Source organism: Taurulus bubalis (assembly GCF_910589615.1).
Source record: "Taurulus bubalis genome assembly, chromosome: 11".
NCBI lineage: Eukaryota > Metazoa > Chordata > Actinopteri > Perciformes > Cottidae > Taurulus > Taurulus bubalis.
The window spans coordinates 9,292,929-9,307,210 of NC_136599.1; the positions used below are offsets into that span (position 1 = coordinate 9,292,929).

The window sequence follows — 14,282 nt, forward strand, 5'->3', positions numbered from 1 at the left end:
CAGTCAAAATGAATTCTCAGCAAAACAGAGTTAATGATTACAGAGCCTTATCACAAACTGTGATTGATTTACGTCTTGCATGGGTCTTCATGTTTATTGATGCAATTGTTTACTTATTTGTTGGCACGGAGGCTACTAGAGGTTTTCAGTCTGACTGGATGTGTAACAAGATAAAACCTGTTTTTGTAGATTGCTGATTTTATCTTGAGAATATTGTCTTCAGCTTGAAACATTACAAATGTGCTGTGCTGAAGGGTTATTTTAGCCTTAATAAATATGTCACGGGGAGAAATATTTGTTTTTGCATGAGAACTAGAAAGTTCTGCACTTTACAAAAGTTAGTTTGAAGAAATCCACTGTAGTTCATTGATGGGACATTTTAGACACAAATATAGAGCACACCATCAGAAATACTATAACAAGCAACCAAACACATCTTAGTGTTGTATTATCCTTCTCCAACAGCATAATTAAATAAGCACGAGCTGTTTATCTAAACCGTGAGACCAAATAGTAATCGTGTGTGAGGACCATATGTCAACTCTTCTGTTCTTTCAGATAAAAGAGCTGATTTCAACGTTTCTCCATTTTCAATTTATTGAAATCATCTTCATAAAACAATTAGACATTCTCTTAAAAAAGTCAGGTTATATCGCTGAAGAGGTACAAAAAACATTCTACAGCACATTTTATTAGATCTGTTTGGTAATCTGATTACATACATTATAACATTTGCCATTTTAAGACACCATACACCATTACAGAGGATACATTGGCTTTGCGTTTGTAGGCCTATGAGGAAAGATTAACCTCACTGGAGGGATTGTGTTTTTATTTGACAAGAAAAATGAAAAATAAGTTATTAAGCTTATTAGGCAGAACTGCTCAAGTAGTTTCCGCTAAAAGCAGGAGAAAGGTCTAACACAATTTGTTAGACTGAACACACAAACATAACACGAGGATTTAAAAAAGGACAAAAAAAATCAATCGGTGTCATTTGAAGCAATAAAAGTAATGGCAAAGAAAATATGATATTCCTGCGGTCAGCCACAGGGGCTTGCATAAGCTGTGTTATTTGCAGATAGTTATCTGTTGACAAGGTCTTTGCCATGACACTCTACTCACCTATCTCCTCCATCTACTGCAGGAGAGCAGAGCAGCAGCCTCAAATATGCTGCAGCCAGCACATTGTCTCCTTCTGTTTTACTCTTATCAACATCATCACGCTCCTGGATGGTGCTTTACAAACACTCACATTTCCTCTGTGGTGTAGCTCTCTTAGAAAGAAACAAAATAAGTCCACAGACAGTGTATATTCCACATCTTAATAACTCCTCCAGGCCACCATGATAGTCTTTTCCTCCCAGCTGCTAACAGTTCCTGTCATTTTGATTTTTACTATGTTGCTTTCCTGCCGCCTGCCTTTGAGATCGGACTTGGGAAAATGAAATGTGGTCATTGAGGAGAAGGTACAAATAGGCTGTGGTTGCAAATGGAGTTTGGTCAGTGGTCGGAGATTCCTATTCAGAAGATAGACAGGACTTTGTTCACAAACTGGAGTTTCAAAGGGGAGAATCACAAGTGTTACATCAGGTCTCAGCGATCCTTTGACTTTTAGCCCCGGGGCAGGAGTTTGGGTGACTGATTATAAGACAGCACTGTGATGGGCCAGTATTTAGCAGGTATCTAACAGCTAAACGTCAGGCAGTTGTCAGCTCCAGCCATTAACAAAGTGTTGTCCAAAAGTTCTGCCTCAGCTTGACTAACGGCTTGTCATCTATTTATTTTGTCCTCACAAACATTACAACAAGAAAATATGATTTTATTTTAATTTTCCATAAACACATAACACACGTGTCAATAAATTAACCATGCACACAAACAAAAACAAAATAAAATATATTGAGAAAAAAATGTATTTTAAGTGCTTTATGCATGAAACTAAAGCATTGCAGAGGATGAAAAACACTTATTTTATATTTCCATGGCCTAATCTTATTGTGTGAAATCTGTTCTTGCAAGATTATGGTATGATTACAAGTCTGTGTGCTATCTGGCAAAAGTCAGGCAGAATGGCGCTTTAAGCTAAATGCTAACATCAACATGCTAACATGCTCACAATGGCAATGCTAACATGCTGATATCCAGCAGGTAATATTTTATCATGTTTACCATAGGTAGTTTAACGTGTTAGCATTCGAAGATTTGCTAATTAGCTTTTAGTAGATTTAAATATATCCACTGGGGTTGATGGGAATTTTGCAGGTACTTTGTCGGAAACCAAAGAATTACAAATTACCAAATAATTAAAAAAAATTAAAAAACTGATGATGCCGTTAGATGTGAAACTGGTAGCCTACATTTCATCCTGATTGGAACATGGATGTCTGTACATAATGCCATGGTAATCCATCCAATAAATGCATTCAGTCAAAACCGAGAGTTAGATTGACACCACTATCTTGCCCCTATGGTAAATACGTAGCTACAGCCAGTTAGCTTAGTTTAGCACAAAGAAACAACTAGCTCCGGTAACACCACAACACTATGTTTTTCACTTAGGTTTTTGTTTGGATTAAACAAACAAGATTAATGATCTTTAGAGGCATTGGTTTGAGCGATTATTATTTGGTTACCTAGACCAGGCTAGCTAGGAAAAGTCAGGTAAATTCCCAAAGTCACAGATTAATTATGTGGAAATCACAAATTTCCAAACTTTCATTGCAATTAAATGGCTGTTGAAATATATGAACCTGGAAGGATTTCTCATCTAACTCTGCAGGAAAGGAAATACAAGTCAGCCTATTCCTCAAAATCAAAAGCTTTTACTTTTGGAATATTACATATTTAGACAGTCTATAGATGTATGAACCCATTTTATTTACAGATAACAGAAGAAGCTGAAAGTGTTGTCTTCCGCAGAACTTTTGTATCATACCATTAGAATTTGTCACAAGAATGAACAGCAGCTTTAACTTTATTTTTTATAGCCTCTTGCACGTGTCAATCCAGCCGAGAACGTATGTGCAGTATGCTAAAACAAACCAAATGCAGATAAACTATGGGAGACTCTCAAGCTAACCTGCCCTCTAACACATCAGAACAGTTTGTCAGTTTGTGATTAAGAAAGCTATAACCACAGATTATACTTTACAGTCCCGTATATATGACTGTTCCTTGAGGAGTTCACAGAAATTTAAGATGGGAGCACAGCGATAAAAGACCTTTAATGACGAGGAAGATAAGATTTTCTTTGAGTGACTCATTCATAGCCTCCCCCCCCCCCCTCCTCTGCTTACTGCTTTGAAATAATCAGCACACTTCTTGAGCAAATATGGGCATTGCAGACGAGCAGCACGGATCGAACATGAAGAAATGTTGTAATGCACGACCTCTGTACACGCAAGTGAAACAACATGCTCCGACTGAGCTGCAGAGTTTGTTGCAGAATAATCATCTGTGAGTGTGTAAAGATGCTAATCATTTTTTCTGATCATGAGATCATGACTCATTGCGCCTGATTGAGTCAATCAGTTTGTTAAAGATTCCAAGATCAACCAATCTAAATGTATGACAAAGCGAAATGAATAGTTTCTGTCACAGGTTGATCACTTCCATTTTCATTTCTGATGGGATTAAAAGGGTGTTTTGTAAATATAATCATCAAATGGATCATATCAGTGTCATGCACAGGAGCCCCCGTGAATGTTATGGTGTTTGCCTGCTAGAACAATAATTTTATTAGCCCCTAGTATAATTTGAGTGTATGGTTAACAGGTTCACCTGCATGGGGTTTACTGCTTCTGAGGTCCGGCTTGAACTCAAGATCGTTGACCTACTGCTATGTACTGGCACTTTCTCTTCAAATACAAGACTACTGTTTGCTGTATGACATGTGGAGGTGGACGCTTTGCACAAGCAGATAGCATTTTTCTTTTAAACTCAGGATTCAGGAGTGTGTTAAAAAGTCATGTGTAAGAAAAACACCCAAAAATCTGCAAATAGTTGATGAAAAGTAACACGTCACTTTAGCATTATGAGCATTTGTAAACACTTTATACATAGTTAATAACTTATTATAATGCAGCTATGAACAGATATAAGTACACACAAGTGTGTTTTTATGTATTTGTCAAAAGTTATAACTCCTTGTGTAAAGCATCCATAACTGGCATATTAACTGTTAGTAAATGATTGATATCACAGTATAGCTGTGATGGCATGCAATGATTTATGATTATATATATTACATCTAAATCATTCACTGCAGTTTGATAACAAAAAATCTAACTTTAGGTCCACTTACTGGATTTTGCCTGGATATTTCATCCACCTCTGTTGCCGACAAGCAGATGGAGTTTTTATCATTATTCAAAGTATTTAGACCCAAAAGAACTATCTATGCATTAATTGAATATATTTTGACCACTGTGTGTCTTGTATGTCTCTATCAAACACCTATACATAGTCTGTTGTCATGAACTGCTGTAAAAACATGACTCCATTTGCAATATCTTATCATTTTTAATGATTTTTATTTTCCTATGATACCCTCAATAAGAATATTTTTTTTATAATCCATTATAATGTAGTTGTAGAACATCTTACGTTGTTATTAATGTTTTAAATACTTCTTAGAACATACATTAAAAAAAAAATGTAAATCATGGTCACAGACATTCACATTTCATAAAATAATTACACCAATATATGCATGGTTAAATACATATAATCTTCTATTCAGTGAAATGTTCCTTTTAAAGAGTAGAAAACTAGTTTTAGAATTTCAATTTCCATCAACACCACAGGTGATGTGGTGTTGACATTTTCACATTAGCCGAATGATCCTGGAAATGTTTCGGCTCTTTATGTTTTTTAAGTTAAAAAATGCAGCTGCCTTTCCAGCAACAAGAGTTGAGCTTTTGGGTCAGCCCATTTTCACAAACAATGAAGTCTTTTACATAAAGGCATCACTTTGCTTTAGCAAGAGTTATTTCCCTCTGTTAATTATGCTGGAATTAACTCAGATTTACCAGCGTCGTATTATACATGGAAGTGGGTCTGAATGTGACGGACTGATATGATCTGGCTAGTTGGTTTCCTGAAGTGGAAGAAGTTTAACCTCATATCAATAGCACTGTGTCAAACTATTTGGCTGCAGGTAAAAGTCCTGCAATAAAATTTAAAGGAAGTCGGGCATTTATGTATAAGGCATTTATGTATAAGGCATTTACGTGTAAGAAGCATTCTAATGTAACAAACTACTTTATGCATTGTTGGGTATTTTTTATCTATACTGGTTCACACGTTGTAAATTGATCATATGGGTTGTGATTAACATCTTGCAAAGTGAATTTAGCTGTCGGCATTGACTATGTTCGTTTGCAGTGAATGTTGGTCACAGAGTTAAACGTTGGGATGTCTTGTGGGTTTTGCTCCATTTGTAAAAATGTTTAACTCAAGCTACAGTAACATTTCATTAAAGTATACAATGCAATTATTAACTTAAATCTATTTTTCTGCAGAAAATATTACCTGTATCTCAGGTTTTCTTTGATAGTTTCATGTATTTTTTGGATAGTGTTTAGTGTAATATCTGTACAGAGGAATGCCAGTCTGGCTCTGCAGTGACAGAAAGCTTTTTGACAGAGTCTTCATCTCAGATATTAACTTAATACTGAAGTATTTTTTAACACCTGAGAGTTCTGCATAATGTTCAGAAGTTGTGGCCCATTGTCTTGTACTCCGCCCATGGCTCTCAGATAAATGTCGTGAACTCTTCCTCTGAAATGCAGTATAAGTATAAAATAGCATGAAATGGAATTACTCAAGTAAAACCACCATAAAGGTTGCACAGTAAAGTACTTCAGTAAAGTCACGTATCACTTTTTGTCTCCCTGCAGACACTCGAAGCTAAGCTGCACCTTCATTTGGTCTTGGCTGCTTTATAACTTGATATGGACGCTGTAAATGTGTGTGCAGGTGATAACAGCATGCTTCAGAAAATGCTGGTTGAAAAAAAAGAGCTGGTTTGAAGTGACAGAGGAGTGATTTGGCAAAGGATTGGCAAGAAAAGACGTCAGATATCAAAGTTGTGCTATCTCTCCCCCCCCCCCCCCCCCCCCCTAAAAAACAACCCTGTGATTCAACATTGAAGGGGCTAGTTAACCATCAACCAGAGAGACACTCCACCTCTCCTCTGGTTAGCGGCACGAGGGAAGGAGGAGAAAGAGGCGCGCTCTGCTGTCTGTCAGTGGTGTCCTCTGTGACACCAGTAGGTCCCCATCACACTCAACTGGGCCAGGGAGCTACCTTGTTACTGGGCGGAGCTAGGCAAGGGGGGGGTTAGTGGAGGTGTGTGGGGGTGTGAGAAGAGTGGGAGAAGGAGGGGTGGAGGGGTAGGGGGGGGGGGCCACATTAGCTTCTTGGACAAGTCTTTCTGTCCCACTGTCAGGTAGTTGAGAATTTGTTTGTCCAAAGCACTGGCAGACATGGACATGGCAGACTACAGCGAGGCTCTGGACCCAGCATATACAACACTGGAGTTCGAAAACATGCAAATGCTCCCCTTGGGCACAGGTGAGTCACATATATGCAACTCTAGGGTTGCACTTTGAAACTTTTACTGATTTAAAACTTTGGTCAGGAGAGGACCGAGTTAATTGTTGCGTGATGTGATAAAAAGGGGTCATTCGTCCATCTACACGCAGAGGGATGGTCCTGTGCAGTGGTCTTCTTTTATCACCTTTGAGCACAATAATAAAACACTGAGAGACTTTGATTTACGAGACTTTGCTCTCATCTCGATGCATTCAGGTGATTTGGTCGAAGCAATTTTGACCTGTTTCAGTTTGGGAAGCCACATGGTTGATTGATTACACCAAATTGATATTCATCCTCTGATGAAGCAGTAGTTTGAGTATTATGATCACACATCTCCTGTTACAAACGGTCTGTTCCCACAGAGTCCAAAGTGAAGAAAACAGGTTCACAATGACGCCAACGTATTTATATATGCAGTCTCCCATGTCGTCTGGCTGTGATCCCGCTTCTAACATTCCCAACGAGACTCAAAAAAGGAAGTTTCACAGGGAACATTACTTACAACATAACTTATTCACCACTGACACGTTTCTACTCTATTACATAAACGTATAACAATGCATCATGAGTCAGCCTGACATCCATAGCATGACATGCTCTATGATTGATTGACCCAGTCTGATAACTGTGAGACTGTGACTTAAAAGAAAACTGTCTCCAGTGATTGCCTTTTTCAGAGGCAATCAAGCCAACATCAATGATGCTCTGTTGACTCTGTAACAAATCCTTGCAGGTTTATGAACATGAAGGCTGGTTTTGATCAGCCGTCAATGGAGCTGATCACTACATTCACTCTGAGCCGTTCACACCTTCTTAAATCAAACTGTCACATTTACTGAACTTGTGAACACATTTCTTTATGTCGCTTTTATAAAAAAACAACACTCATGTCTGAAAAGCTGATGATTTATTCTCTCTTTCTCTCGCTCTCTGTGTGTGTGTCAGACTCCTCACCAGCTGAGAGCGCCAACATGAATGCTACCGGCCACCTCGGGGCCGGCAGCCTGTGTGCCATATGTGGAGACAGAGCCACTGGCAAACACTACGGGGCCTCCAGCTGTGACGGCTGCAAGGGCTTCTTCAGACGCAGCGTCCGCAAGAACCACATGTACTCGTGCAGGTGAGGGCACATCTGCAACTCATATTTATACTGAAGCAAAGCATTGCTCATGTGAACCTGCCAGTGGAGCCAGTATCCAACTGATGTGTGTGGGTTTGTGTGAGTAAAAGGGACGCAAAGAAAAACATGACTTTGTTGTTTTAATAAACTGGCTATGAATATTGCAACAACAAAAAAAGGAGTCCAGTGACTTCTTGGACTGCAACTAATCAACAGGTCTTTTCCCTGATGAATTGATTCTTCTTTCTTTCTATGAAATGTCAGACAATAGTGAGACATGTCTGCCCACAGATCAAGTTGACCTCAAAAGTTGTATTTGTTTGTCTAAAATCCAAAGATATTCAGTTTATAAGAAAATAAATGGCTGGAAACAGCAATTTTAGGTGGGAATCTTGGCTTAAAATAATGTAAAAAAAGATTGTTCGATCAATACAATTGTTGGCAATTCATTTAATGTCAATGAATCGAGGAATCATTGCAGCTCTAATTGCTTCACTCATTCAAGAGTATTTTGGGGTTCTACGACTACCTAACTTAATCCACTCATTTTCCAGGTTCAACAGACAATGCATTGTGGACAAAGACAAGCGAAATCAATGCAGATACTGCAGACTGAAGAAATGCTTCAGAGCCGGCATGAAGAAAGAAGGTGGGAGCTTTTTAAAATGTGTTTAAAGCACACTGACTGAATCTATGAACTCAATATATATGTTTTTGTAAAAACAAAAAAGAGAATTTCCCTTTTAATCAGCAAAGCACTGCCGGAGTGTGAGCTGTCTTCACTGAATGTTGCAATACCCACGAGAGTAGTACTTTGTTAATGTTCACTCGGTGCAGCGCTGAAGTCTCTAACCAGCTTATGCTGAGCAAACATTTCCAGGCAATAATAGCCATATACTGATAAACATGACAGCCTGGAAGACTTATTTTTCTTTTAAATGACCCTGCAATCTTTGTGTGACAAAGAAATGGGGAAAATGTCCGTGTGTTGCAAGAAAATGGCACATTTTTCTCGGAATTTTTCTGCAACAATGATGACACCATAAATCTGTGTGTGCTTTTAGCTGTGCAAAATGAAAGAGACAGAATCAGCACCAGGAGATCCAGCTATGAAGACAGCAGTTTACCATCCATCAATGCACTCATCCAGGCAGACGTGCTGTCAAGACAGGTAAGACATACTGGATCGTGTTTGGGAATCACTTATAACTGTGATTAATCACTTGTAACAAGGCATCAACTGATTACACATCTGCATCGCCTTAGATCACCTCCCCTGCTCCTATACTGAATGGCGACATAAGGACTAAAAAGATCGCCGCCATCACAGATGTGTGTGAGTCCATGAAACAGCAGCTGTTGGTCTTGGTGGAGTGGGCCAAGTACATCCCAGCCTTCTGTGACCTGCCCCTGGATGACCAGGTAAGACTTACACACAGACACAGTGCACATAGTTGTATAGACACTCTGGTCACTCATCTACCAGTCTGCTTAAGACCATAGTATGGGCTGCAGGAGAACAGGAGTACTCTAGGATGTATTCCTTCTAAATAATGAAAAATGGAGGAAAGAAAAAAGGAGATACGATTTTATTTTTTTTACTTTAAACCTAAAACTCTTCAACCAACGTGGTTAATGTATTTCATTCTGAGCTAGAAGATGATGAGCTGTTTTTAAAGTTATATCCCACCTTTAAAAAAAGTGCTGAATCATTAACACTGTGATCACCAGCCCTTGGTAACTGATTTGCTGATGTTATATCAGTGAGGGAGCCAGTGTCTTCCTCCAGGGTTTTCCACTCTTCACTTTACACAGACAGCCTCGAAGGAGACTTCTTTTTGAAAGGGAAACGGTCAAATTAAGTTATTATCACACAGCTAATAAGTCAATGAATTCACTGTATTTCAGGTGGCGTTGCTGCGAGCTCATGCTGGAGAGCACCTCTTGCTTGGCGCTGCAAAGAGGTCGATGCTTTACAAAGACATCCTCTTGTTAGGTAAAACTGATATATGAAGTAACATTTTCCCACTCTCGTATTGACCAATCCTGTCACATAAAACATTATCCCATCCTGCACTAAGCCTAAAATGTGACGCTCCTGCAGGAAATGACCACATCATTCCCAGAAACTGCCCGGAGTTGGAGGTTGGGAGGGTGGCGGTGAGAATCCTGGATGAACTGGTGCTTCCCTTCCAGGAGCTTCAGATAGACGACAATGAATATGCCTGCTTGAAAGCCATAGTTTTCTTTGACCCAGGTACTACTACTGAACAATTTTGGATTGTATAAGCCACAAAAAAATATATCACTAGGCACAGATAAAACAAGTTTTGAATTAAAACACTTCTCTTTGTAAACAACACTTTTATTTGCTCACAGATGCTAAAGGTCTGAGTGACCCTGGAAAAATCAAGCGGATGCGATACCAGGTCCAGGTCAGCCTGGAAGACTACATCAACGATAGGCAGTACGACTCCCGGGGCCGCTTCGGGGAGCTGCTTCTGCTGCTGCCGACGCTACAGAGCATCACTTGGCAAATGATCGAACAGATCCAGTTTGTCAAACTCTTTGGCATGGCCAAGATCGACAACCTGCTACAGGAAATGCTTCTCGGAGGTGAGCTCTTTCAGATCACTTGATAGTAATCATGACCTCTGATCTTAAAACCTTTGGCTCAATATACAGAATCCATGTGTATTAGGAATATAGACAATAGAGAGGAATGTGTCATTCTTGGGGAGTCAGATAGGCAGTAGTCAATTAAGATTGACCGTATTTTTATGTGTTTTGTCTCTCAGGTTCTGCCAATGAGGCTCCACACGCACCTCACTCTCTGCACCCTCACCTGGTTCAAGAGCACCTCAGCAGCAATGTTATAGTGACCAGCAACATCCCAACGCCGATCCATAACGGTCAAATCTGTAAGTACAAAAGACAAATGTGGAGTACAACTGTCGTGGCATCAAGATCAGATTTTCTGTATTTAGCTTAAATGTTGAGGTTCATTCAATGCCACATGCAGTTGGAAAACTGGGACATTTTTGTCCGTCCAAGTTTGATCAGTGTGATCCAAAGAATTTATCTCAGTGAACTAAAATCATACTTTAATTGCCAGTGATGGTTAAATCTCCCTCACCCAGTTCCATGTGCAGCCTCAGGTAGCTGGAAGGACAAACAGGCTTGGCAGAATAATCCTCTAAATTCTTTATGGAAACTAATCTGGCTTATTTTGTCAAAGAGAACTTCTGTTATTCTTTCTTAACATGTTTAATGCTCTGAGAAATTTCACAAAAGTGCTTATTCCTCATCTGAAAATTGCTTTGCCCCAAGACACAGAATGGTCAATATACACCTACTTATGCTGCAGTTTTCCCCTCTAACTCACTCCTGTTTCTTTGTGTTCTACTTTTCAGCCACTCCTGAAAGCCCAATCCCATCTCCGCCTACTTCCTCCAGCTCAGAACATTATAAACTGGCTCAGGGGGTCATAGCCACCGCGCCCAAGCAGCCAACCTCCATCCCTCAGCCTACTATTACAAAGCAAGAGGCCATCTAACAATCCTCTGAACCCTTATTCCTTCAGTTTTTGTATTGTGTTAAACCAGGTGTGTGTGTATGTTCATACATAATCAGCATTGAAGCTGTTAACTTGACTGAAACAATAAAGTTGCTAATTATAAAGAAAATATAACTGCAATTAGTCCCTTGCAGATTGCTGTTTTTCTTCAGGGAAATATTTGTTCACACATGCAGCAGCAGTTGAACTCCACAGCTCAACAGCAAAACTATTCGCATCCAAACTAACCATTTGTACTGTTCTGTAAAGTCGACGCCTAGAAAGACGTAAATTGTTGTATATATGTCGTTTTTTATTGGGTAACATCACTTCTTTTCACATGTCCTCAGTGTGTGCAGCAAGGCTCATGTTAGACATGGTGGTGGGGTCATGTCAGTATTTTATGAATGTTACAACAGGCCTTACATTGTCATGTATTTAGTGTTGCACAGTATTTTATTTTATGTTTATTAGTGATGAAATTGTGCCAACTTTCAGTCCGGAAGTCTTTATCAAAGCTAACAGAAATCACTTCAGAGTTCAGCTTTCAAACAGTCTGTAAAAAGACTAAAATATATGTTGTTGTATATATTGGAAAATACATATTACATAAGTTAAATTGAACATTGAACGTTGAAATTTACACTAAGGAATCCTTGGTAAAAATAGTGAACTCTGTAGTGTCACTTTATAAAAGTCACAGGCAGACACACTGAGGAAGTTTCCCAATAACATATTGTATTTCTTTTTTTAATATATATATTATATTTTTTGTTTAGTACTTTGTCACGGTTTAACTGATGGAATAAATTGTGCCTTATAACTTGTACTGCTTTACAAAAACAGACAATATTTTTGCCTTACAATGTGAAGATGAATTAATAAATCTCAAGATCTATTTTTACATTGCATTTTCTGCAGACCATATTTTACATTATCTATGCTTTTCTGAGGAATGAAAGGGTTTGCACATTCTCTGACTACTTAAGGAAATCCCACATATTGGAGTCTCTGGAGGGGAAAAAAGGGTCCAACGTGGCAGTGCTGCTTGTTCACTGATAGCTTAATGCAACATGTTGCTTCAGACTGATAAAGTGCCATAAAATCATTATAGATAGCACTGATTCGAGAGAGGGAGAGAGAGGGAGAGATTTTTGACTTTGGGGATCTATTTCTACATTCTAGTCGAATACGTCTGTAGATATTAATAATGTGCTCCATTTATACTTAATAGAGTGTCATGAGGTCTGTTAGAAAATGGAAGCTTCAAAGATAAATCATCCTCTGTAACCAAGTACAGTACGTTTTTTTCCTACTAAAACCCCAACATTACATATATATGAATACATTAGTTACGATCATTTTAAGAATTCATTTTGAATTTTTAAATGGAAAAACTGACAGATCTTAAGACGTCATACTTAGCATTTAGGGATGCAGCATACAGGTTAAGCAATATGAAGGCAAACTCTGCCATCTACTGTATTAAAATGTAGTTGATACACACACACACACACACACAAATAAATTGCGGCAACATCCACCCTATGGTAGATATTAAAGTTAACATAAGCTAAACTAACTAGAATATTTGTATCTTATTGATGAAAATATGTATGTAATGCAGAAAAAAGGCTCTACAAAAGCGTTAGTTTTGTTTTAGCCAGTAAAATATGTCTACGTCAGATAGACATTTGTTCAAATAACGTTTTTGAACAAGTATCTGATGTAAAAAAAAAAGAAAAGAAAAAGACTAGAGACTCAAGAAACACCCACACAAAATGTCAATTGTGTTAAACTTTTAGTGGCGAGGTTACGAGGGGCACGTGAACGCAGCATTGCCATCAACACGGACGCAAAGCTCAACCTCTCCGGGGCGTCGACACCGCGTCACGTGCTATCATATGAACCAATGAGAGACCGCCATCTCTTTACCCGGAAAAGGGATTTTTCCTAACAGGTCAGATGTGATTTTTGACACTTTTCTGGTCTTTTCCGGCTTCTGAATGACATTTATATCTCTTGCCAATACATGCTCATAAAAAGGCGTTAATGTGTGTCCTGGGCGGTTCAAGTTAAACGCATATCTGGGTTGGTATTCAGCCATTACTCTGACTTTAGTTGTGTCGCTTCGGTTCTGCTTATGATCAGATTATATTAGCCACTCAGTTTTAGGATCTGACTATGTTTAACAAATGCATGCAGTTAGCATGTTTGTGGTATTTTAGAGAACGATCTGACTCGTTTCAGCCATCAAGGGACGTTTTATTCCCACTATAAATTGTTTAGTTTAGGCTAAGACATATTGATGGATGTAAAGAATGTGTGTGCAGCGGTGGAGGAAGTATTCAGATCCCCTCTAGGCAAAGCATCTCTCCCGTGTTCTCCCTGCATATCTCGGGAAGCGCTCATCCTAACTACTCCCCACTTGGTGGGTGTATTGACGGGGACCCTGTGGAGAGCCTCTTCAAATGTGGTGCAGTTTGGACACGTTCAATAGTAATAAACTTTGTACAAACAATTACACAGACCTCAGTGTAGCAGCAGGGGTGGAGCTTCGGGGCTCTATGAGCTCGCATAATATATCGTCTGCATTGGACAGACAGATCCTGGTTCATTGACTGCATTATATAGAAACTCTGCCATTGCAACTCAAATTGTGTACGTTTTTGCCATAGTCATTTATAACACAAAGGGTTTCAGTTGCAAATCAAATAACACAGGCTGCCTGTGCATGTTAGTGTCAGCGAGTCCCTCGGCTGCAGCTATTAAGTATGATTTTTACCAGAAGACTGTTCACACCATTACTTAAATTAATCTAAGGTCTGTTTAAGATGGAGCTTTCAATTTATAATGCTTGATAGTGAAAAGAATGGTAGTGAATCAAATTTAAATTATTATATTTTGTAAGTGACATCTTAATCTGCAATGTAGTCTTTCTGTCAGGTAATGGAAGTACAATGTTTTCCTCTGAAGCAGGAACACACTGATCAGTAAACAGTT

At 38.9% G+C, this 14,282-nt stretch overlaps 1 protein-coding gene across 1 annotated transcript; it reads left to right on the forward strand.

Moving 5' to 3' along the window:
* Nucleotides 1-6,476: 6,476 nt before the first annotated feature.
* On the forward strand, nt 6,477-11,279 carry hnf4a (hepatocyte nuclear factor 4, alpha; the record flags this gene model as incomplete). Its single annotated transcript, XM_079226077.1, has 10 exons — nt 6,477-6,579; nt 7,549-7,723; nt 8,278-8,372; nt 8,788-8,894; nt 8,990-9,145; nt 9,632-9,719; nt 9,828-9,980; nt 10,103-10,339; nt 10,522-10,644; nt 11,137-11,279. Exons 1-10 carry the CDS (start codon nt 6,492-6,494, stop codon nt 11,277-11,279), a joined length of 1,365 nt encoding a protein of 454 aa, XP_079082203.1. The 5' UTR covers nt 6,477-6,491.
* Nucleotides 11,280-14,282: the final 3,003 nt, after the last annotated feature.